Here is a 22,222-nt window from a genome sequence, read left to right as displayed (position 1 = left end):
GGCGCGGATGACAGTTCACCTCTGGGTCTCTCCCAAATGGAACGGACAAAGGGGGATCCATATAGTTATCTAAGTCAGTCACACCTCGACTTTCTTCCAAATAACGCACATTTCATTCATAATATTATAAATACAGGCCTCTATATTTCCTGCACATTTTAGTTTTTCTGAATTGTCTGAATGGCTAATAAAAATAGGTAATACAAAACGATTACTTGGTCACCACCACCAAGGTGAATTGGTTTAGTCTTGACTTCTGGTCGTGACTCGTCGTGAGTGACAGTTGGTATGGGGGGGATCAGGGGAAATCTGTTGATTGTCGATGTCGAGTAAGTGCCAAATAAGAGATGGACAAGAAAGGTCAAAGCCATCAGGTGCCCAATTTAGAAACGAGCGAAAGATAAAGGTATGCAACTATGTTTTCTCTGTATGATTACGGTATCCATGTCATGAATGAAGGGGCAATTTTAATTGGTGGGTATAACTCTTATTTGTTAGCCTTTTTGCTATGATTCTTGCTATGCTTAACAATAATTCGGTTTTAACTCAAACACGAGATCTAATTTCACCATAATATTGTGCTTTGCAACAAAACTGTTACAATTTCAGTTATTACACTGCAAAAAATGCTTTTCTTACTTAGTATTTTTGTCTTGTTTCCAGTCCAAATATCAAACATTTCTTAACGTTATTTTACTAAAGTAGTAAAATGACATAAGATATTAAGTCTTGTTTTCAGGGGAAGTAAAGGGGGTCTCGCCCAGGGTGTAATTCAATGTAGAACCGCCACTGTGCAACAATCATTTTATTAAGTAACAAGAATGCGAATCGTTTTCACCTGTGTCTCAAAGCAGTCCTAAACCCTTCATTGGTGACTATCCTGAGCTGTGACGGACAGCAGACAGGACAAATGTCAAGTCAAGAGCCTCCAAAAACAATCAGTCACTTGTGAAACTTCTACTGTAATATAATGAAATATTTGTGATTTATATGTTGCTTGCCCGCAGACATTTATGACATCTACCAGCAGAGGCCAACTGGACCATACTAACCAGCCCAACCTGAACCCCAGTCCACTGCCACGTATAAAGGCTGGAGTTTGACCATTGGCGTATTAAGAAAGGTGGAATAGTATGCTTTCAAATATATATAAGAAAGAAAGTTTTGAATTATGCAATTACCGACTGCCTTTATTCCATTATGCTCCACTTGTATTTCTCATTAAGATGACAATATGTGTCATACATCCACATTGTTTCATCAGAGATGTTGTGTCCTTGCAGGTGCAGTCCCCAGATCCCAGGTCACGTATGTTCACACGTGGTGACTTCCGGTAGTGGCGTTTGCTCCTGTAACACTAACTGAGGAGCCGTCTGTACAGATCGACCGGACGGCACAGAGTTCTTCTGTAATTCCACTCCGAAACCAGGGGGGGCGCTCTGCAACTGTCTCCGGTACTGCACAAAGCTGCACGTCTTCAGAATGAGGGCTAGGATGTTCTTGGCCATAAGTATCCCAGACACTCTGTTGTCCTTATAGAGGAGCATATTCCCTCCACGGATGAAGAGAGTGACAATGTTAATGGTGACCAAACTCAGAATGGGGTAGAGCATCATCTTGTGAGGACTGATGTTGATGCCTTGCATGCTGATCTCACTCAGAGACACGCAGGGCAGCACTAAAAGAAGAATATAACAGTAGAAAAACATCAGTCCTTCCACCCACAGAGGAAGCCCTTTCTTTTGCGGCTCCCACAGGTTGGCCTGGATGTCCAAAACATCCAACAGATCCACCACCACCCAGAACAAGCGGTTTCGGATCTCCTCCTTCTTCTTGAAAGCCTTCACGTAATCCATGTGGTCGATAGCGACCAGAATCACGAACAGCACGGGGATGCAGATGGACAGCAGGAGCGTCAGAGCTTTCCGGGCCAAGGCATCCAGGCTTTTACGGTCAGCCTTGTAGTTCTGGTAAACAAAATACACCTTAATCTCCAAGACGAAAATGTAAAGGAACCAAAGTATCATGGCGTATCCCCGTTTTGCCGTCCTCACCTCTGCACCCACCCACACCGCCACGTATCTCAGCACGATGAGGAAGCACAGCTCGCCCACCGTCACCATGATGCAGATGCCGATCTTCCTCGGCCCGTGGTTCTGCTCCACGAGGTAGGCGTCCATCAGAGCCATGCTGCCCATGATGATGATGGTGGACAAGCAGACGTGGGGCTTGTTGGTGGGAGGAGGTGGCACCATCGTGAGCCGGGCCGGCGGACCCTTGCAACCTGTTTCTGGGAGACTCTTCGAGGAGCACTGGAGATTTTGGGAGCGCTCAGACTCTTCTTACCCCCAACACTGCTCCCATGGCTGAGGTCCAGGATTCACTAGCTGGACACAAACAAAACCACTTCAATCACCAACATGCACAAACCATCATGTTTAGGTAAAATCTTCAAAAATCTCCAGTCTGACAGTGTTTTGGCCACTGTTTCAGAATCTTCATAGCTGCATTAAAAGGATCTTTTTTTTTTTTTTTTGTGGCCATCAGCCAGACACAGATGCATTTAATGTACTCTCAGAGGAGACATTTAAAAGAAACCGACTGGACACCTACTTTCTCCTCTGAGTGAAGTTCACCATAATGACGAGCTGTGGACCGTCCTCATGTGTGTGTGCTCGATGAGAACAGATTAGTGCTGTAATCCATATGAAAAGTGACAGCAAACGCGCACAGTTCTTCCCTGGTCGTGTTGTATCCTGCGGTCCAGCATGTCTTTTCACATTACAGCCCACAAAAATCCCAAATGCCTCGGATGTAATCCACTTAAGTTTGGAGTGTGCAGGGAAGGCTGCTGTGGACGTCTCAGAGGGGGGTTTGGTTTCAGCACGGGGGAAAAGCAGACTAAAGCTAACATCACTTTTCGGCTTCAGACTAAAAACTTACAGCTAGAGCAGGGAAGTTATTTTAGATGGAAATCCACTTACTGTAGCGTGAAACCGTCAAGGTGTGCTGGTGATCGCCTCACTGGATCATGTGTGCGTGTGGGTCTTTGTCCTGTGAATGCAGATGCCGTGGGATTGAGTGTGTCCTGACCGCTCGTCCTCAGATCTGTCAGCTGTGGATCTGCTCTTCTCTAGCACACACTCTCTTCTGCGGATCGGAGCCTCGACGCGCTGCATCAGGAAAACCAGGAATGCTGGTGGTATGAGCAAGGAATCAAGTCTCTCTCTCTCTCTCCCTCTTTTCCCATGTGTGTTAATGAGGTGTGTGTGTATGTGTGCGCTTGCTTCTCCCTCTGCCTGCTCTCCTCACACACTGACACAATGTGGCTCCTTCAACTCTCTCTCCCTCTCTCTCCCTCTCCCTCTCTCTCTCTCTCTCTCTCTCTCTCTCTCTGATTCAGATTCTAATAGCGTTATTTGGCTTGGTAAAAAAGGATAAAAAAAGCATTGCTAAAGCATTGTAACAAATACATGTTCACACACAAATACACAGTAAAAAGAAGGTAGTAATGAAGGGAATCGGTGTGATGGGGTTAGTAGATGTTAGTGATGCTGAAAGAGCGACTGGATCCTCTGCTCACAGCTTGAATACTATAGGGGTTTCAATGACTTATAAATGCTTCCAGAATGCTGCCCATTCCTTTATTTGTGAATATTAGACTGATTCTGCCCTGCATGATTTATTTATAGACATTTGATTAGAGTTAGACCAGCGGCTGCAGATCGTTCCAGTCTCAGTGCCGGTTCATTGATGGAGATGTTGAAAAATGTCAGCGTTGTCTCTCTTTGCTCCTGGGAAAGATTAATTTTTTGCTAGTTCCATTAATTCCATTGTCATTTACTTTTAGTATGTATTGATTTAATGAGGTTGTTTCCTAACCCACCTTCTATAGGTTTGTAAAATAATCCTTGGCACCAGTCTGAATCCAATAAAGATAATAAAACATGCAGACATTTTGCCGGTAATTTGGGCAGTATGTTTTTCAGTTAAAGTATGTAACATGTGATCATCTAACTTTTAATCTGTGTGTCATGATGAAGTCCAGGAGTTTATTACACTGCAGAATAACTTTCACACAAATACATCTGTAATTACTGTGGCCAAATCTATCTCCATTTTTAAAGATGAAGGGTGTTATCAGAGACGAGACCGGATCTCACAGCCACACTGAATCATCTTATTATGGCCGACTGGAATTTAGTGCTTGTTTGTTTTATCATTTCATTTAACATCCCATCATGCTTTGCAGTAACAAGGAAGTCGAATGGGTTTTGATTATCTTTGATTGACACTTGTGTTTTTTGGTTCTGAGTGTACGTTTGTGTTTTATTATTTCAGAGAAGAGAATCTCTGTGTTTTTGGAGATCTGTGTTTCTGATTAGACAACATTTTTTAAGAGTTCAACAAGAGTTTTTAAGGAAATGATTGACATGAATCTTGAGCAAACCAATGTTTGTCATTTTTGGCTATAGGATTTAGAGCAGTTTTTCTGTGTATTTTGTGCAAGAAAAGTGCAGTTCTGTCTGAGTTCTGTTTGGTCAGTGTGGACACAAAGCTCTCCTCTAGTTATGTTGTTTCTCTATCGTGAGTTTGTGTCCAGTGTCCTGTCAGTCTTTGATCTTATTGTACTAAAGCCTCTTTCAGACTGTCAGTCTAAATACGATTTTTATGAAAATCCGATTGGAATCCGATCAGATTTAGATAGTGTGAACCGTTAAAAATCACATGAAATCCGATCTTTACAAATCTGTTTCAAGCTTCATCCATATGTGGTTTGAAATCCTATTTAAAACACATTTCTGGAAATCCGTCTCAGTCTGAATGATCTGATCGGATTTTGCGTGGTTTATGTGACTTTCTCACGGCACGAAAAATGTAAACGTCAGACGTTGTTGTAGGAAACATGTCGAAAGTCGCTGCCGAAACAATGCTGTTGTTGCAAAGTGCCGGACAAGCAGATAATGACAATATAACGGAGACGACAGCGCGGAATAAAGCAGCTCATGCGTGACAGCATTGTCAAATTTAAATAAGACTCTATTTCAAACCCCTCCATGTTGCGGCCGTTGTTGCAAACCCCGCCATTTTGCGGCCTTTGTTGTTTTTGGCGTATGTCTACCAACGCAACGCCATTTCCATAGAAACTAATGCAGATATTACGTAAAACAGAAGAGCTGCATGGACACACAAATCGGATCTGAACAGCTGCGATACACAGTGTGGACATCAATAATTTTAGATCAGATTCCAATCGCATACCCAAATAATCGGATTTGGACTGACAGTCTGAACGAGGCCTAAGGGTCTGTCATGGTCTTCTGTCTTCTCAGGGTCAGATAGAGGGAATATACATGTTCCTCACACAGCTGGAAGAGGATCCTGCAGCTGACCTGTACTCAGCATCATATGTGGTTCTGATGGATTCAACACAAAGTGCAGTCGCCAAACAATAATCACAGTTTCTGTTTATTCAAGTCAAGTCAAGTCACATTGATTTATACAGCGCTTTTCACAATACAGAGTGTTTCACAGCAGCTTTACAGAGATAACAGAAAAATAATACAACAGAGTTTGTTTCCAGCAGAAAATAGCGCCACAGTCCAGCTTAAGTTAGTTCAGTGATGGTTCATTTATTTTTTATTTTTTTTAAGTTATTAATTTAGTTCATTTATATATATATCCTCTCTGGAGAAACCGTGATGTCATCGTCCAGCTCAGTTCAGTTCTCATATTATGGTGTAATGCAGCAGATCAATAATATTGCTGAATATTAAATTAAATGTTACATTTAGTGTTCCCAACTAAGCAAGCCAAGCCAATGGCAACAAAGGTGGAAAAAGGCGACAGTGGCAAGGAACCAAAACTCCATCAGGGCAGATGGAGAATAAAAAACACATGCCAAGCGCACACGCCATCATGGATGACCGCATGATTAAAGTGAGTGTGAAGAAGCATTTACTTGTGCCAGTGTCAGACGGTTTCTGTGAATATGTGCTTTCCAAAAAGAGTGACACACATCATGTGGTCCAGTCCATCTTGACCAGAAAGAAATGTTTAAAATCTTGTTTTTCTTAAAAACGGACTCGTCCTTCTTTACTGTTATGGCTAATTGGTTGAAAAACATACAAGCTTCACATGAAGTAATGTTATCATGATAATTTGATAATGGAATTATCTGGCATATATACTGCCATGTAGATATTTTTAATGTTATATCATAATTTTTTGTCCATCCAATGAAATTCTAGGCAATCAGTATTCAATCCAGCAGTTTAATAAAAGTCCTCCGAAGAGACAAAATATATGATGAACTTTTTAATTTAGGCTTTTATTCACATATAAACATTTATCAATTACCATTACAATCATCTCATGGGGTACAATGGGGTCATTTTTTGCAATAGCTCACACACAGCACAAGGACATTCGATTTCAAACTTTGAATTGAATTTATAAAAAGACAAGAAAACAGTTATAATAGCACATATAAACAAATAATAGCAGAAATAAATGCAACTAAATAAAAATAAAAACAGTGTTTAAATTTAAGCTTTTCAGGTAGTCCTAACAGTAGTATTCAGAAAAGAAATACTACAGAAATTGCTAAAGTAATCAAATGTAAAACAACACTGAATAGTCTTAACTGTAAAACTTAAATACAGATTAATCCTTACAATTAAAGTTGCAAAAGTTTTTCAGCCGAGGGTAATTTTCTCTTTGTCTTTGTTGTTTGATTATCGGTGTATCGATACTGCGGAAAATGAGTTTTGGAACCATTTCAGATATTCCAGTAGCCTATCTATATGTGTGGACAACACTAACAGTAAGTGTTCGTATACGGCACTGTAAACTTTAAAATATAATTCTGCCAAGTTCATCTTTACCTGCCATCCGATACACAACATACTGAAATGAAGATGATGGTCGTGATGTTTCCCAGCATCTCTTTCATAGTGACAGAAGAGATGTAATTCTGACAGCTACTGTAATTCTGTCAAAGAATGAGGTGTTTTAGTTACTCTAGTCACACAGTCCACCCACATAATGCTGTATTCATAATTCATCAACTCATTTGCATGTCTTTCATGGTATTCATCTATTTCCAAGATGAGCTTTAAAAAGAGTCGTTAGCCTGAGTATTGCATTCAACTCACTCTCTCAGAGAATGTGCTGAGAATCTCTTTTAATAAGATCATCACGTTTTATTCATTATTCTTTTGATTGTGGGAAGTATTATTGATACGCCTTCACTGGTAAACCGCTCAGGAGAGTTGTTCTTCCGCCTAAATTAAAGAAAGATAAAAGTTCACTCTTATTTCCTGAGTGTATTATATTTATGTTTAGTGAACAGTGTTGGACCATTACTCCTGCCAAAAGCAATTACTCAGAACAAACATGTCCTGTGCTGCTCTGGTGCTGTGCGTCTGATGATCGTCTGTCTCTTCAGAGAACTGGCTCTGTATATTATTGTTAGCATGCACAAACAGGTCAACCTATTTCAGCTAAATTTTAGCTGAACACATTTAAGCGTGCAGTAAATAATGCAGTAGATTTACATTCAATCTTTTTTTATGATCTGAAATGAAGTAAATTCTAATCTGATTGGTTGGCTTTATGTAACTTCCATGAGTAATGCTCAAAAGCAATCAGTGTTTTTATCAGTCCATGAAAACAAAGTTGTTTACAACACATCAGGTTGGCAGAGAAAGTGCAGAACTAGTCTCTGGTTATCCGGAAATAATCAAGTCAAAGTCAAGTCACTTTAATTTATAAAGCGCTTTAACAATATAGATTGTTTCAATGCAGGTTTACAGTGATAACAGGAGATTACAGTAACAGAGATTGGTTAGGCTTTACAGCAGATCTAGAATGAAGTTATTGTCCAGATAAAGTTAGTTTTGATTGATTCACTTCCATTGCAAAGATCATTAGTTATTAACTTAGGGGCCGCTAACACACACTGTTCTAACAGGAAACCCTCAACGCGCTCCGGCCGCTCATCCGCACAAACAGTGCCTGGTGTCTTGAGAACGCACTCCCGGAAATAGGTTCGAAGGTGCAAACGATTATCAGTTACCTCTGCGCTAACACCGACATCGCGCACATGCGCATCACGCGTTCAGTCCACAGGTATGCGCGTTTGAATATATATGTGCGCAGGCGTGTAGTCCTTCTTTACAAATCAACCCTCAACAAACTACTTGTCTGGCCTTAAAAATGTATAATACAGAATTATGTATCGCGTCCGTGTAGCCACATGGTGTAGCCACTATTATTAATCAGCAATTTGTTTCTGATCCGTTCCGAATCTACACATTTTTAGCTTTTTTTCTGTGTCCGTATTTACATTTATTTATTTTAGAACAAACTAAATGGTATGTAAATATATGGCATGTTAGACCACTTTAAGGGTCTCCTCCTGTCTAAGCAAGCGTTTCTTTGTCAGAATAAGCAGCAAGACGGGACCATTTGACATTTAGTCAGAAGTCTGGCGATGCAGGACTCGGGGGTTTAAGGACTGTTCTTGGTCAGGCCGTTCATTGATTGTCAGTCTGTTCGGAGGTGAGAGAGTTATTTCTGTGTGCAGTGAAGGTTAAAGGTTTAGCTCAGAGTGCAGCGGCTTCCCTTTGGGTTTTCAGACAGGCACTGTATCATCGCAGGTCATTAAAGACTCGCTGAAGATCCAGGGAAGGGCTAAAGACCAGAAGAAGCCAAACAGATCAACTCCCCAGGTTTCAATACGCTTTAGACAAACCCACTGGTCTGCACTAAATGGATAAGACATTCATTTCTCTTGGGCTTTGTTTATATAACAGGGCTAAAGGAAAACATCGGAGCTTTACACTTTTAAGCCTCGGACTGAGGAAGACATACTGGACTTTATTCAGGTGGGAAATGCTGTGTAAATGCTGCCTGAAACACCACAAGGTTTTCTCTTTTATACTCTTTATCTTGCATTCATGTCTGTTTATTTATTTAGCTGACACATTTATCCCAAACCTCTTACAAATGTGAAACGTCACCAGCAGTTTATAACACAAGAGCAGCAATACTCACTGCAATGCCAATTTTCTAAAGTTAGCTGGACTAAAATAATCTAGAGTAGAAGAGAATTTTTTTATTTCATATTAACTTGCATCGGCTGGTCACATGATCTCAACGTGATGGATTTCATGACCACACTAGTGCCGTTTGCTATGTTTCACTGGAAATGAGTCTCACAACAGAAGGTTCCTCCGCTTGTGCTCGAAAAGAGCATGCCAACACACACACACACACACACACACACACACACACACGGCTCAGAAATAAACTGGGGCTTGAAGGAGTTTTGAAAAAAGAGTGCATGAGATTTGCACTGTAAAAACAGTGTTTTAACGAAATTGGTCTTGGCTATTAACAATTTGGTTTAGAGAATGGGGTTTAGTTAGCCTGGATGCCAGCCGAACTTAGCCCCGCCCACAACATTTTTTGGTCGGGAAGTTCGGTCTGGACTCGTTCCGTTGAGGAGCTATTATGCCCGAACAAAAATTGTTCGGACCAATCAAATTGTCAGGGCGGGCTTTATACGATGATGGACAGATGAGCAGCGTAACGTAATCATCCACGTCACCAACGAGCGCTTGGGTTGAATTCGTTTACAACACAGATGACTGCCGCTGGAGAATTGTTATTTCACGAGTTCACACTTACAAATAAGTCAGATAGAATAAATGCATATTTGGTATGTTGTCCGAGGAGAGGGCGGGCTCGGTATTCGGCCCGAACCCAAAGTGCTCCCCCCGTATTCCAGGCTGTGGAAGAACAGGCCGAGAGTGAGTGGAGGGATGCTGAACACTGTCATGGAATGTTAGGTGAGTTGACAAAGTGAATAAATATATGCTTCCTCTCATGCTGATAGTGTAGACCAGACGGTCATTGTTTGATGACAAGTTGATTGGATTGATTATTTGAACGTGCTCCTCTCGAACTTTGTTTATAAAACATTATGTGTAGATTCCGCCATCGCGTCTGTTATAGAAGATATCGACAGCGCATTCATTTTAAAAGAGGAACAGAGAACCACGATCAAGACATTTGTCGATCGGAAACATGAATGAAAAACATACATCACTTACTCCGTTGCTCTGATTGGTTATAGGTCTATCCAATTGAGTGCAGAGGCATTTTCCTTCCTGGTTCGGTTGAAACACGCCCCATAATAGAGGTCTGCACGGGCTTTAAACTGAAGCCCGAACCCGGCCCGTACCCGCGATCATTTAACCCGACCCGACCCGACCCGACAATTACATTTACATGTTAAGCCCGAACCCGACCCGAACCCGAGGTCCACTCTGTTTCTCACAACAAATACCATTTTTGCAATATGTTGTATTTAATGATTGCTTGAAACGGTAAACAAATACATGTAGGCGCAGCGGCCCTATAAGCACAGCAGTAAGAGAAAAACTTACCAATCACGTAACTTTGCTGTGGTCGAACAGGTGTAACAGTCACACATTTCTCTGGAACTCAAACTTTAAACTTTAAAAAGTTCACGCAGTGTTGCAAAACTATTTACACAAATATATCCTTCTCAGTATGAGTTATGAAGTAAGAGAACGGCGTCGACAGTTGATGGTTTCAGCGCCGTCCTCCTCTGATTGAAAGTTAGTCCAGCTGCACTGAAGTTTCTCTCGCTGCTGCTGCTACTTGCAGGGATGCTGAGGATACTACGGGCCAGTTTTGACAGTAAGGGGAAAATATATATATATATTTGAGAGAGAGAGCCTGTGTGTCTGTGTAGCCAATGTACATTGCACATCTGCGCACGCATGTAACGTTACTTTCTCTCTCTCGCGTGCCGGTCACCACAACACAGCAAGCAGGCAAAGCACACGGCACGCAAACTATATAGCCTATTTAGTTTTTCTTAGTTACAAACCCGAACCCGACCCGAACCCGAGGCTGTTCATTAAACATTAACCCGAACCCGACCCGAAACCCGAAACATTTTCGGGACCCGTCGGGCTCGGGTCGGGTAGCAGACCTCTACCCCATAATCAAAGCTCAATGGAGCAGTATCAGACTCACATTCTGATTAGAATCTGAGTATGACGACGTCAGGCTAGGGTTTAGTGTTTTAGCAATTCAGAAAAACTGTAACAGTTAATCATTGAGGTGATTGGCCAGGTGACACATGTATTGGCCAATCAGCTCATGTAGTGTCATTTTGAATGGCAGTGTTTTGAAATGGCAAACATTTGACTTTATGTCAGATTGTTGTGTCTTATGCAGAGAACCGTGTTGCAAAATGTGTGCAAAGCAGAAAATGTGTTTAGACTTTTGGAGACTTGAGAAGAGGTTTTGCTCTCTGTGTATCAGTTTAAATAATTGTGCTGTGCATGTCATTTTATTGTGTTAGCAATTGGAAAGGGAGGAGGAGCTGGGGAGGGAGGAGGAGCTGGGGGGGGAGGAGGAGCTGGGGGGGAGGGAGGGAGGGAGGAGGGGGGGAGGGAGGGAGGAGCTGGGGAGGGAGGAGGAGCTGGGGAGGGAGGAGGAGCTTGGGGGAGGAGGAGCTTGGGGGGGAGGGGCTTGGGGGGGAGGAGCTGGGGGGAGGGAGGGAGGAGGGAGGGAGGAGCTGGGTAGAGAGGAGGAGCTGGGGAGAGAGGAGGAGCTGGGGAGGGAGGAGGAGCTGGGGAGGGAGGAGAGTAATCCGCTCCTGAGAAGCGCGACAGCTGCTGATAATACTGAAGGAGCTTATATATGTATACAGTGATAGGAGTCGTATTCCTACAGGTCGAGGATCAGCTGAGAGTCACTGATGGCTTGACGACCCTAGAAATTTTAGACCCATTTCTAAATTATCTTTTATTTCTAAAATTCTGGAAAAAGCAGTTTTCCAGCAGATCTCCTCTTTCTTGACGAGTTTTAACATATTGGATAAATTCCAATCTGGCTTTAGAGCCCTCCATAGCACAGAATCCGCACTACTTAAAGTTTATAATGACATCCTTCTTACTATTGACTCTGGATCAAGTGCATTACTTATCCTCCTTGACCTCAGCGCTGCCTTCGACACTATCGATCATGGTATTCTTATTGATCGTTTGGAAAATAGTGTTGGACTACAGGGCCCTGTCTTACGCTGGTTTAAATCGTATCTGACAGAGAGATCATTCTCTGTCAAACTGGGAGTTAAATCATCCCCTCCAGTAGATATTAAATATGGCGTCCCTCAAGGATCAGTTCTTGCTGAGCTTCACTGGTTACCAGTGAAATTTAGAATTGATTTTAAAGTCTTACTCTTTGTTTTTAAAGCTTTACATGGTCAAGCCCATTTGTATATTTCTGAGCTTCTGTCCACCTACTCTGTCGCCAGATCACTCAGGTCTACAACCCAACAGCTTCTTGCCATTCCCCAGACACGCCTTAAAACCAGAGGGGACAGAGCCTTTTCTGTAATAGCCCCTAGACTCTGGAACTCCCTCCCACTTCATATCAAGTCTTGTAACACAATTGTCAGTTTTAAGACAAATTTGAAAACACACTTTTATTCTCTTGCTTTTAATTCTCTTTAATTTCTTATGTTTTTTTTTTTTTTTGCTTTATTTTTTTTTTTTGAAATGTTGCTACATATATATTGTTTTTATGTACATTTTTATGTAATTTTAAGGCATATTGTTTCTGCCTTTCCTGCTCTAACTTGTAAAGCACTTTGGGTCAACTGTCGTTCGGTTAAATGTGCTATACAAATAAAATGACTTGACTTGACTTGACTTGACTTGACTTGACTAACGAGACCTGCCAGAACTGACGCTACGGTTGATTTTTGAGTTTTGCAGAAAGAATGCATGAGATTTGCAAATGGTGTCTAACTGCCTGAACTTGTTTAATATTTTACAGAAAAAGTGATTTATTCAACAAATTGGTTTAGGCTATTGAGAATTTGGTTAAAAAAATGTATTTATAAAATGTATTATCAAAATAATCTATTAATAACTTAATGCTCACTTCATCTTCAAGATGTGTACTCTGATCTAATGCAATAATGCAAGTTAATTAAGCACAAGCTAAACTTAAAAACAGCACAAACCCCCACAGAGATGCTGACGTTCTCCATGTATTCCAGTATTGCTTTAACAGAGGGTTTTTTTAATAGTGATTAACATTTCTCTCTGTATAGATTAGATTGTTTACAGCTGTCATATTTTCTGTAGATTAACAAGAACAGTGGGTTTTTGTGTTGCATGTTTATTTATGTCAAGCCTAATAGCTCTATCATTCAACCCAGCCAGTAATATGAGTGATGTGTGACTGTTAATGACAGTATGGATGAGGGAAACACAAAGCAATGAAGATAAAGTGAACTGTCTTAGATGTGATTTGCAGGTGTCTGGAGCCCAGAGGGGAAAAAAACATAAATAAATTACATCCGTTTTGTGAATCAGCCCTGGAGTCAGCAAGAATGCAGGAAGATGGCAAATTTACATCACCAAAGACAATTTGTACATGGAGCATAACAGCAAAAATAGGCTCATAAATCACATTAGCTGCGGCCCTGAGTGCCATCGATTACCTCACGGCACAATGAATGGGGACATTAAAGCCTCTGGTGCCTAAACATCGACATCAGGAGCTTCTGTACGGGATATATGAGGCCAGGACCCCCCCGAGATGAGAAGGAGAAGAGGGAACATCGGAGTCTGAGTAAGTTAAAACACTTTCATTCTGTTAAATAGGGGATCTGAATCTGAAAGAGAGAAAGAAAAAAGAAAGAAAGAAAGAAAGAAAGAAAGAAAGTAAGTCCAGCTGTGAATGTCATTCTGATTCTTAAGTGTTTCTGGACACTGATTCATGTATGATGTATTTTTAATTCACACACTTCTTGCTGTGTTCTGTCTTGTTTTTAAAACCACCCACTGAGTTTTGATGTATTGAGCACAATCCAGGAAGGATTTCACCATTCCCACAGAAAAGCATTAGCCTCTGCCTGGAGCGCCGACACACAGTCATAATTAAACAGCGATAAATCAGACGCTAAGAGACGAGCCCCCCCACGCTGACACATTTTTCTCCAGCTAATAGTTTGTGGGAGTTTCAGATGGAAGGCGTTCCAGCCTCAGTGCAGCTGAAATGCTTTATCATCACTCGAGTTCATGTGTGCGTGTCGTAGGACAGCGTCCAGATAGACGGCACAGCAGGCGTTTACACCATTTCCATCCGTTCTGTAACGGGCTGAAGACTATCACTCTGTTCCAAAGCTTTGCTTTCTATAAGCACCTATGATGACTTGAAATGCCCTCTGTAGGTCTTGCAACGGAGTGCATGATATCACCCCTTTGCTGCATGATTTACAGAAGTATGATGTGTTTCTGGATCAACAGTCTGTGATGCTCACAGGGCCGTCTCATCGGGAAGCGTCATTGTAGCGACTTTTATCTTGCACCACCAAAGCATTACCGCCGTTTTCACCTCAGTCTCGAGGATTGCATCAAGCTTAGATTTTTTGTGGGATAGTTTCATCTTTGAATGATGCAAAACAAGAAAGTAGATTGAACCGCAATATGCAGAGCCCATAAGCCCACCTTTACCAGCCTCTCATGCACTTCTCAGGGCAACTTTTACAGTGCAGATGTTGATGTATCCGTCCTTCTGATGAGACATAAAACTGAGGTCCTGACTCTCTGTGGTCATTAAAAATCCCATGGCACTTCTCGTAAAGAGTAGGGGTGTGACCCCGGTGTCCTGGCCACATTACACCCATCGGCCCTTGCCAATCATGGCCTCCTAATAATCCCCACCCCATCTCTCTCCTCTCCACCTATAGCTGGTGTGTGTGTGTGTGTGTGTGTGTGTGTGTGTGTGTGTGGTGAGCACACTGGCGCCGTTGATCTGTGGCTGCCGTCGCATCATCCCAGTGGATGCTCACACTGGTGGTGTTGATGAGAGATTCTCTGATATGATTGTAAAGAGCTTTGGGTGTACAGTAGTACATATGAAAGCGGGATATAATTGGCTCATTCAGGCTCAGGGCTCAGTGTTCATGTGTTTCTCAAATGTCCTTCACTTTAACAGCTGAGAAGGAATCCAAATCTTTATTTTCTATGGTACATTTTACTGAACTTTATTAATGGAAAGAATGCTGATCTTTGATAAAAACTCTTATGGACTTGAATTGCACATTTCTGATCAAAGACACATCAGTCACAGAAACATTTCATAATGCAACAGACTACGGGATAGTCTCAAGAACATTTTCGTTCACTGTTACTTGTGGTGGAACGTTCTCCCTGCTTTCATCCGGAAGAAGCTGAAAACTCATCTCTTCTGTGAACACTTAACCTCATCATAAAAATAATCTATGCTTTCACTTTCCTTCAATCCACTTTATGTCAGATTCAGAAGCAATTTCTGAAACTTCGTATTTTGAGCACTTCTTGTGTTTGTTTGCCTCTTCACGATGAATCTCTTGCTGTATTCCTGATTTGTAAGTAGTTTTGGATAAAAGCGTCTGCAAAATGAACAAGTGTAAATGTAGAAATCGTGTTGATTTGAAGGGAGACCCCTGATATGATTGTATAGTGCTTTTAGGTGTACAGCAACAGGGCTATAGCTAGAGGATTCGGGACCCCCCCACCCCACCCTCCACCAATATCATGTACTGTACAATAGATAAGCATTAGAGGCCCACATATAACAGAAGATGGTGATGTTGTTGTAAAACCTTCATTTTAAAAGTTAAATGTTTATATAAAAATTTCAACTAATAAAAACTAACAAAAAGCAAGAAAGTGTTAAATAATAATAAAACCAATTTTGAAAAAGTAACAGCAAAATAATGTTGTTTTTTCCCCCATCAGTCTGTTATTATTCATAAATCAAAAAGTAATTTATTAGAAATGGACAAAAATGCAGTCAAATTAAAAAAATAAAATCATTTATTGTCTCATTTTTTAATAAAGATAATATGGAACTGGTAATATATTATTAAATAAAGCTAATACATTTATTAATTCAAATGCAGTGTGTTGTAGGCTATTCGTGTTTTCTTGATGTAATAAATACATCATCAGCCGGCAGGTCAGGTGTATAATGCAATGCGTCGTGACTCATGTACATTTTTTAACTCTATTTACAATAGTGTAAAAGGATTTTGACGACGTAATCACGTAATCATTGGGTGGATTGTGGTGTGCACCGATAATGAAGAGTGACAGGACCCGGCAGGCTGTAGACGTAGACAACTTCCCAGCGAAATAACAATACAACCTGTTTTTAAGAACGTTTTTTATCGACTGGGATACAACAACTCTCCTGGCCTCCCTCTCCTTCTGTTCATGGCGCTTCTGGTTCCCTGATTTATGTTTTCTTTTCCCCAACATGTGTCCGTCAGTCAGTCTCCCGCTCTTCCACCAAGTTCATTGTTAACTTCAGGCACTGCCGCCTCAGATTGGTTCTGTTCACGAGCTGGGGCGGGACTTACAATTGTATTGGGTCCATCTGATGTTTGTCACTGACTGAATAATTAATAAACACTTTAGATCGGACTAACCCTTTGTTAGGGAGGTAAGAGAAGCAGATATTTGGAAAAAATATTTTACGAAATTGTATGTTTTTGTGGTTTTCATTTAAACCTCAGGCATACAACTAATATAAATATTAGAATTATTCATACAACAGGGGGCTATATAGTATAACTTCTGTATTTTGTGGGGCCCCCTGGGCAGTGGGGGCCCCTATAATTGTCACCTTTCACCCCACTAGTGACGGCCCTGTACAGCAATACACAGTAAAAGCGCTATATAAATGCCTCATTCATTCATTCATGAAATCATCAACGTCTAGGGCTGTGAAACATCACTTGTATGCATAATACCTATTGCATTATGACTTGTATGAACATTTGTCTTCAGTAAATATTACTACAGAATAAACGTTATTAACTGGTGAATTAAAATGCAACAAGTATACTTTAGAGACAGGACTCGGTCAGCACCTTACCATTCGAAGTGCAGCAACAGAGCAAACACAACACAAACACTGTGTGTGTATCGTCCCTGTGATGGACCGGCATCTGTCCAGAGTGTTTCCCTGCCCACGACCCTAACGCTGGGACACACTCCAGCCTCCCCACAACCCTACATAGAACAAGTGCTTTGGAAAATGGATGGATGGATGGATGGATGGATGGATGGATGGATGGACAATACTGTGAAGGTTAGTCCTCCCTCTCTCTGACACCATGTTTCCAAACAAAATCATTCTAAAGCCATCCCGATTTACCAAAAGATAACCAAGAAAAGACTGAAAACATGACACCTGGGTCGGCTTTCAGCTGAAATTGCAATTAGTTGTGTTAGTAATAATTGTTATTTCATTTTATTGTAAATATTCTAGCAAGATTTTATATTTCAATAATATTCTTGCAGAAATGCACAGAGTTTATCATTATTCTGATTTGAATGTACTTTTATCAGTTTTGAAAGCAGTGTGTTAGCATTGGAAAAATCTGCTGCAAATATATAGTGTTGTACAGTTGAAGTATGAACGACAAAAGTGTTCATGGATTTTGGAAAATGCGGTCATTGAATGCATTTTGTGTTAAAGCAATAATAAATGATTCACAGTTTGGTCCAAATAGACTTCTGTTTCACTGAATGTGTGAAGAGTTCTGAACATGTGGATTCAGTTTTGACCGGTCACAATATCAGCCTGTGTTCCCCTGTCTTGTGAGGACTTTTGTTATGTTCTGTCTTGTGGAACGTTCTGTAGTCTTTCATGTTGATCAGTCTCCTCAGGTGTATCTTGTTTCCTCATTACCTTGTTAAGCTTGTTTGGCCCTGTGTATCTATAGCCCTTGCATTTCACTTGTTACTTTATCAGTTGTTGTACATGTAATGGTTGCTTCTGTTTCTGTGATCCTCTTGGTTTTGTTCCTTGAGTTCTGTTTTATCTGTTTAATGTGTTGCTTTATTCAAAATCCTGCATTTAGATCCTCGCCTTCGCCTGCTTTCTCCGGCACGTTACATGACCGATGCTTGTTAGTGTAACCGGCCTAAATCTGCCCACTGTTATGATCTGCGTTGTGTTGGTTTATTCAGAGAAGACACCGGACACTGGAACTGCTGCTCATGGAGAATTTATTTTCATCGAGGAAGTAGATGGTACTCTCCTCAGCATGCTCAAAGGAGTCTGGATGGATTAAACAAAATACAGCAACAATAGCCGCGTTTCCACTGTCGGGCCAGGGCCGGGCTAGGGCTAACAGCGAGCCGAGCCGGGCCAGTGGCCTCGGGCCTCAAGCACCGGGCTTGCGTTTCCACTGCCGGGCCATTAGCCCTGCTGCCCCTGCAGCGCTGCCCTAAACCCCGCCCTTAACACGCCTTCCTGGATCAAACGTCATACAACCCCACCCATTTCAGCGGGAATTATGATGTTTCGGTGTTGTTTTCATTGCATGTTTTTTTTAGTTTTTTTTAGTTTTAGTTTTTTTTTTTTTTTTAAACTGTGTTGTGAAGCACTTTGTGGCCCTTGTCTGTGAAAGGTGCTATATAAATAAAGATTACTTACTTACTTACTTACATTCAGGCAGGAAGTTAGAAAACTTAGATTTTAAGAAGATAGCATGTATTAACTCACCGTCCGCGGCTGCCATAGTGTCCCGACTTGTCTCTCCACTAACAGATGGACGGTGACCCAGCACACCGTCCATCAAGTCGAACCATGGAAAGTTCCTTCTCTGGGCACCGCTTTGTCCATTGTGCGTTTTAATCGCCTTGTACTGCGCCCACAACTTTTTAATTTTTTCCCGAACTTGAAGCGTTGTTCACTGAATGCTTAGCTTAGCAAGTTCAGCAACGATGTATTTTATAACGTCCTCGTTTCTGCACAGAGGAAGCTCCCGAAAAAAAAGTTGCTTTATTTTATGATAGTCCGGTATAAAGAGACGAGACGTGGGCTACTGACAGATAAAATAAAAACATGACTGTGATAGCCTTTATGATTGGTCGGATTTCTTCAAGCGTATGTTTTTTTACTATGCGTATCTTCAAGCGTTTACTATGTTTACTATGGTAACGGTTAGCGCGCATAGTCTTTTGCATCACAAACACAAGGCATTCAAACATGAACGCGAGTTAAATTATTTTAAAAGTCTTTAATGCTGACAGAATCATCCGGCGCTGCCGTCTAAGAATCATCCGGCGCTGGCCCGCTCTGGCCCAAGGTATTCGACGGGCCAGAAATCCTGGCCGTTGGCCCTGAGTAAGCCCCGATCAAGCCCCGGAAGTGACAGTGGAAACGCGACTGGCCCTGGCACGCACTAGCACGGCCCGGCCCTGGCCCGACAGTGGAAACGCGGCTAATGTGTTCACTCTGTGATTCAATCACCTCTCCTCAGCGCGCTCAAAACAGACTGAGCACACATCACAATGATAATGACATCAAAAATACTGTGTGTGAAACATGTTACATACAATGGCAAAATTAATTGTCACAAGCATTTATACCAAACATACATTACATTCTCCTGCAGCTATTTTTAAGTCAATCACAAATTAGTAAAGAAACAAACTGATACAAAATGAATACATTAGGAAATTTAACAGAAATAAAACATACCTGGATGGATTAAACAAAATACAGCAACAATGTGTTCACTCTGTGATTCAATCACCTGCACGAATCAATTACCAGTAAATGAATCAGTAAAATTCACCGCGTTCTATTGACGCACACACATACTCAATCACCACGTTCTATTTACGCACACACATACTCAAATTGCTGTTTTCAGTAATAAAACTATCAAATCCTATCCATCCATTCATAAAACACTTCCTACAACACTTATAACAGTCTTAACAATAATATTACAGCATATTATAAACTTAATCACATTTAGGATAACTTTTATACTCCTATATAAGAGGAGCACCTCTAATTGCTTACCTCTCCTCAGCGCGCTCAAAACAGACTGAGGATGCAGCACGAGGTGAGCGGCAATGACGTCACGACGTCAACAAAAAAACGCAAAACTCTTTAATCAAATGAATACTAATGATGTCAAAAACCAAATTATAGCCTTTTCTTGGACACAGTAACATAAAGTAAATAAACTAAAATTGACAGGAAGGATTATTGGTGAAATACATGTATTCAGTGAATATTCACTCATGAATATTAACATCCGTCACATTCACCCCTCCTGAATTTCACTAATATCCTGACCAAATGACACAAAATTGGTCTAACAGAACCACATTCGCAACGAATCTCATTCGCAGTTCAACATAGTAAGCTACCTGCTTTACAGGTTAAGAAAAATCCAAGGTTGATCAAGTCTCAGATATTCTTAGAACAGTATGCTGCCTTGTACAACATCCAAAAATCTGGTCTGTATTACACTTTGAAATTCACATTGTACACATTTTCACAGTATCTTCATAGAAACAAATATCCTTCTAAAATAAAGAAAGAAATGATCCTGATTTCCTTGCTAAAGATGAACCCATTCTCTGAACATAAAATGGTCTCTGTGCCATTGACTCAATTAAACGATTAACTTTCTTGACCATCCTGCCTGCACGGGTCCTAACACCCAATGTGTCAACTGGAATTTGTGCATGCGTGTCAGTCATACTGTTATCGTGTGTGTCATTCAAAGTTTCAGGTAATGAGTCATGATTACTAGCAAAAGATTCAGTCTCTCTAACAGGTACTTGATCAGAACCTCCAACAGCCTCATTTTGACTAGGATTTTGTTCACAGACGCTTCTCTGACTGTGAACTGAATGATCAGAGTCCAGATCATCATCATCAACAAACTCTTGTCCTTCAATCTGTTCTTGTCCTTCAAGTACCCATGCCCTCGTTCTACCATCAGAACTCTCCTCTTCAAACGAGTCAAACGGCTCAGACACACAAGACTCGCTCTCCTCATTGTCAGCATTAGACTGTACGTCATTGTCATCTTGAGATGGTACAACGGGTAGGAAGCTGATGTCAAGAATCAAATTTCGATGCACAACTTTAGATTTGCCTGCCTCGTCAATCAGTTTGTATATGTTTGTTTGAAGATTCCGGTCCTTTACAGTATAGACGGTTGGGTCCCACTTATCGGCAAGCTTCCTCTTTCCTCTTTCACTCTTGTTTGCAAGGAGCACTCTGTCTCCGATGTTCAAACTTGTGCCCTTGACCTTCCGATTGTAACCCTTGGCCTGCTTCTTCTGTTCTTTTTCAGTGTGTTTCTGAGCAATTCGAGCCGCCTCATGCAGGTAAGACATTAGGGTTTTCACATAGTTGCCATGGTCAACAATCACAGAGTCATGCAACACCTGCCCAAACATGACATCAACAGGTAGCTTTGGGATGCGACCAAACATTAGCTGGAATGGGGCATAACCAGTGGTCTCATGTACTGTGGCATTATATGCGAATGTCAGAGTCTGTATCTGCTCGGGCCACTTGTGCTTCTCCTTGAGAGGCAGAGAACGAAGCATACTGCCCAGGGTCCGATTAAACCTCTCGGTCCCACCGTTTCCCATCGGGTGATATGATGTAGTGTGGGATTTCTCAACACCTGCCAGCTTGAGCAGCTCTGCTATGATGGTACTTTCAAAGTTGGTCCCTTGATCCGTGTGAATGCGTGTTGGGAAACCATAAACACAGAAGATGTGATCCCACAGCTTCTTCGCAATTTGTTTTGCTTTCTGGTTTACACACGGAAAGGCATGGGCCAACTTTGTGAAGTGATCAGTCACAACTAATACGTCTACAGAACGCTGCTTGCTGTCTTCAGCACTCCAAAAATCCAAACACACTAACTCCATTGGGGCAGAAGTTCTAATGCTCTCAAGTGGGGCTCGTGCAGATGGCTCTGGTGTTTTGGCCAATATTCATCTCTGACAACACTTGACATAGTCCCTTATGTCACGCTCCATTCTAGGCCAGAAAAAGCGCTGTCGAGCTAGCTGGAGAGTTCTTGACTGTCCCTGATGTCCAGCGAGATTGTGTACACCATTTAAGGCTTTACTCTTAAGACTAGAAGGAAGCACCAGTTGAAACCTCTTGTACTTGCTTAAAGGATCTTTTGAGACACGGTAGACTACTCCATCTTGAATCTTCAGCCGATCCCATTGCTTAAGAAGAACTAGAGTCCTGGCATCCATTCCAGCCCTCTCTCGCCTTGATGGTCGCTTCTTCTGACTCAGATATGTCATAATTTTGGAGATCACTG

General features: G+C 41.5%; 1 protein-coding gene across 1 annotated transcript; it reads right to left on the bottom strand.

Moving 5' to 3' along the window:
• Nucleotides 1-1,296: 1,296 nt before the first annotated feature.
• Nucleotides 1,297-3,334, bottom strand: LOC309486215 (transmembrane protein 121). Its single transcript, XM_082153473.1, has 2 exons — nucleotides 2,614-3,334; nucleotides 1,297-2,387 (listed from the first exon to the last, which is right to left on the bottom strand). Exon 2 carries the CDS (start codon nucleotides 2,253-2,255, stop codon nucleotides 1,305-1,307), a length of 951 nt encoding a protein of 316 aa, XP_082009599.1. The 5' UTR covers nucleotides 2,256-2,387; nucleotides 2,614-3,334; the 3' UTR covers nucleotides 1,297-1,304.
• Between the last annotated feature and the right edge of the window lie 18,888 nt (nucleotides 3,335-22,222).

The sequence above is a fragment of the Leuciscus leuciscus genome (assembly GCF_965113295.1).
Source record: "Leuciscus leuciscus genome assembly, chromosome: 22".
Lineage (NCBI taxonomy): Eukaryota > Metazoa > Chordata > Actinopteri > Cypriniformes > Leuciscidae > Leuciscus > Leuciscus leuciscus.
Note: the sequence above shows the minus strand (reverse complement) of the source record. Positions and strands in the feature narration are given on the sequence as shown.

What these genes read in the sequence shown, in the direction of transcription:
- LOC309486215 (XM_082153473.1), bottom strand. Translation starts at nt 2,255, where the DNA reads ATGGTGCCACCTCCTCCCACCAACAAGCCCCACGTCTGCTTGTCCACC.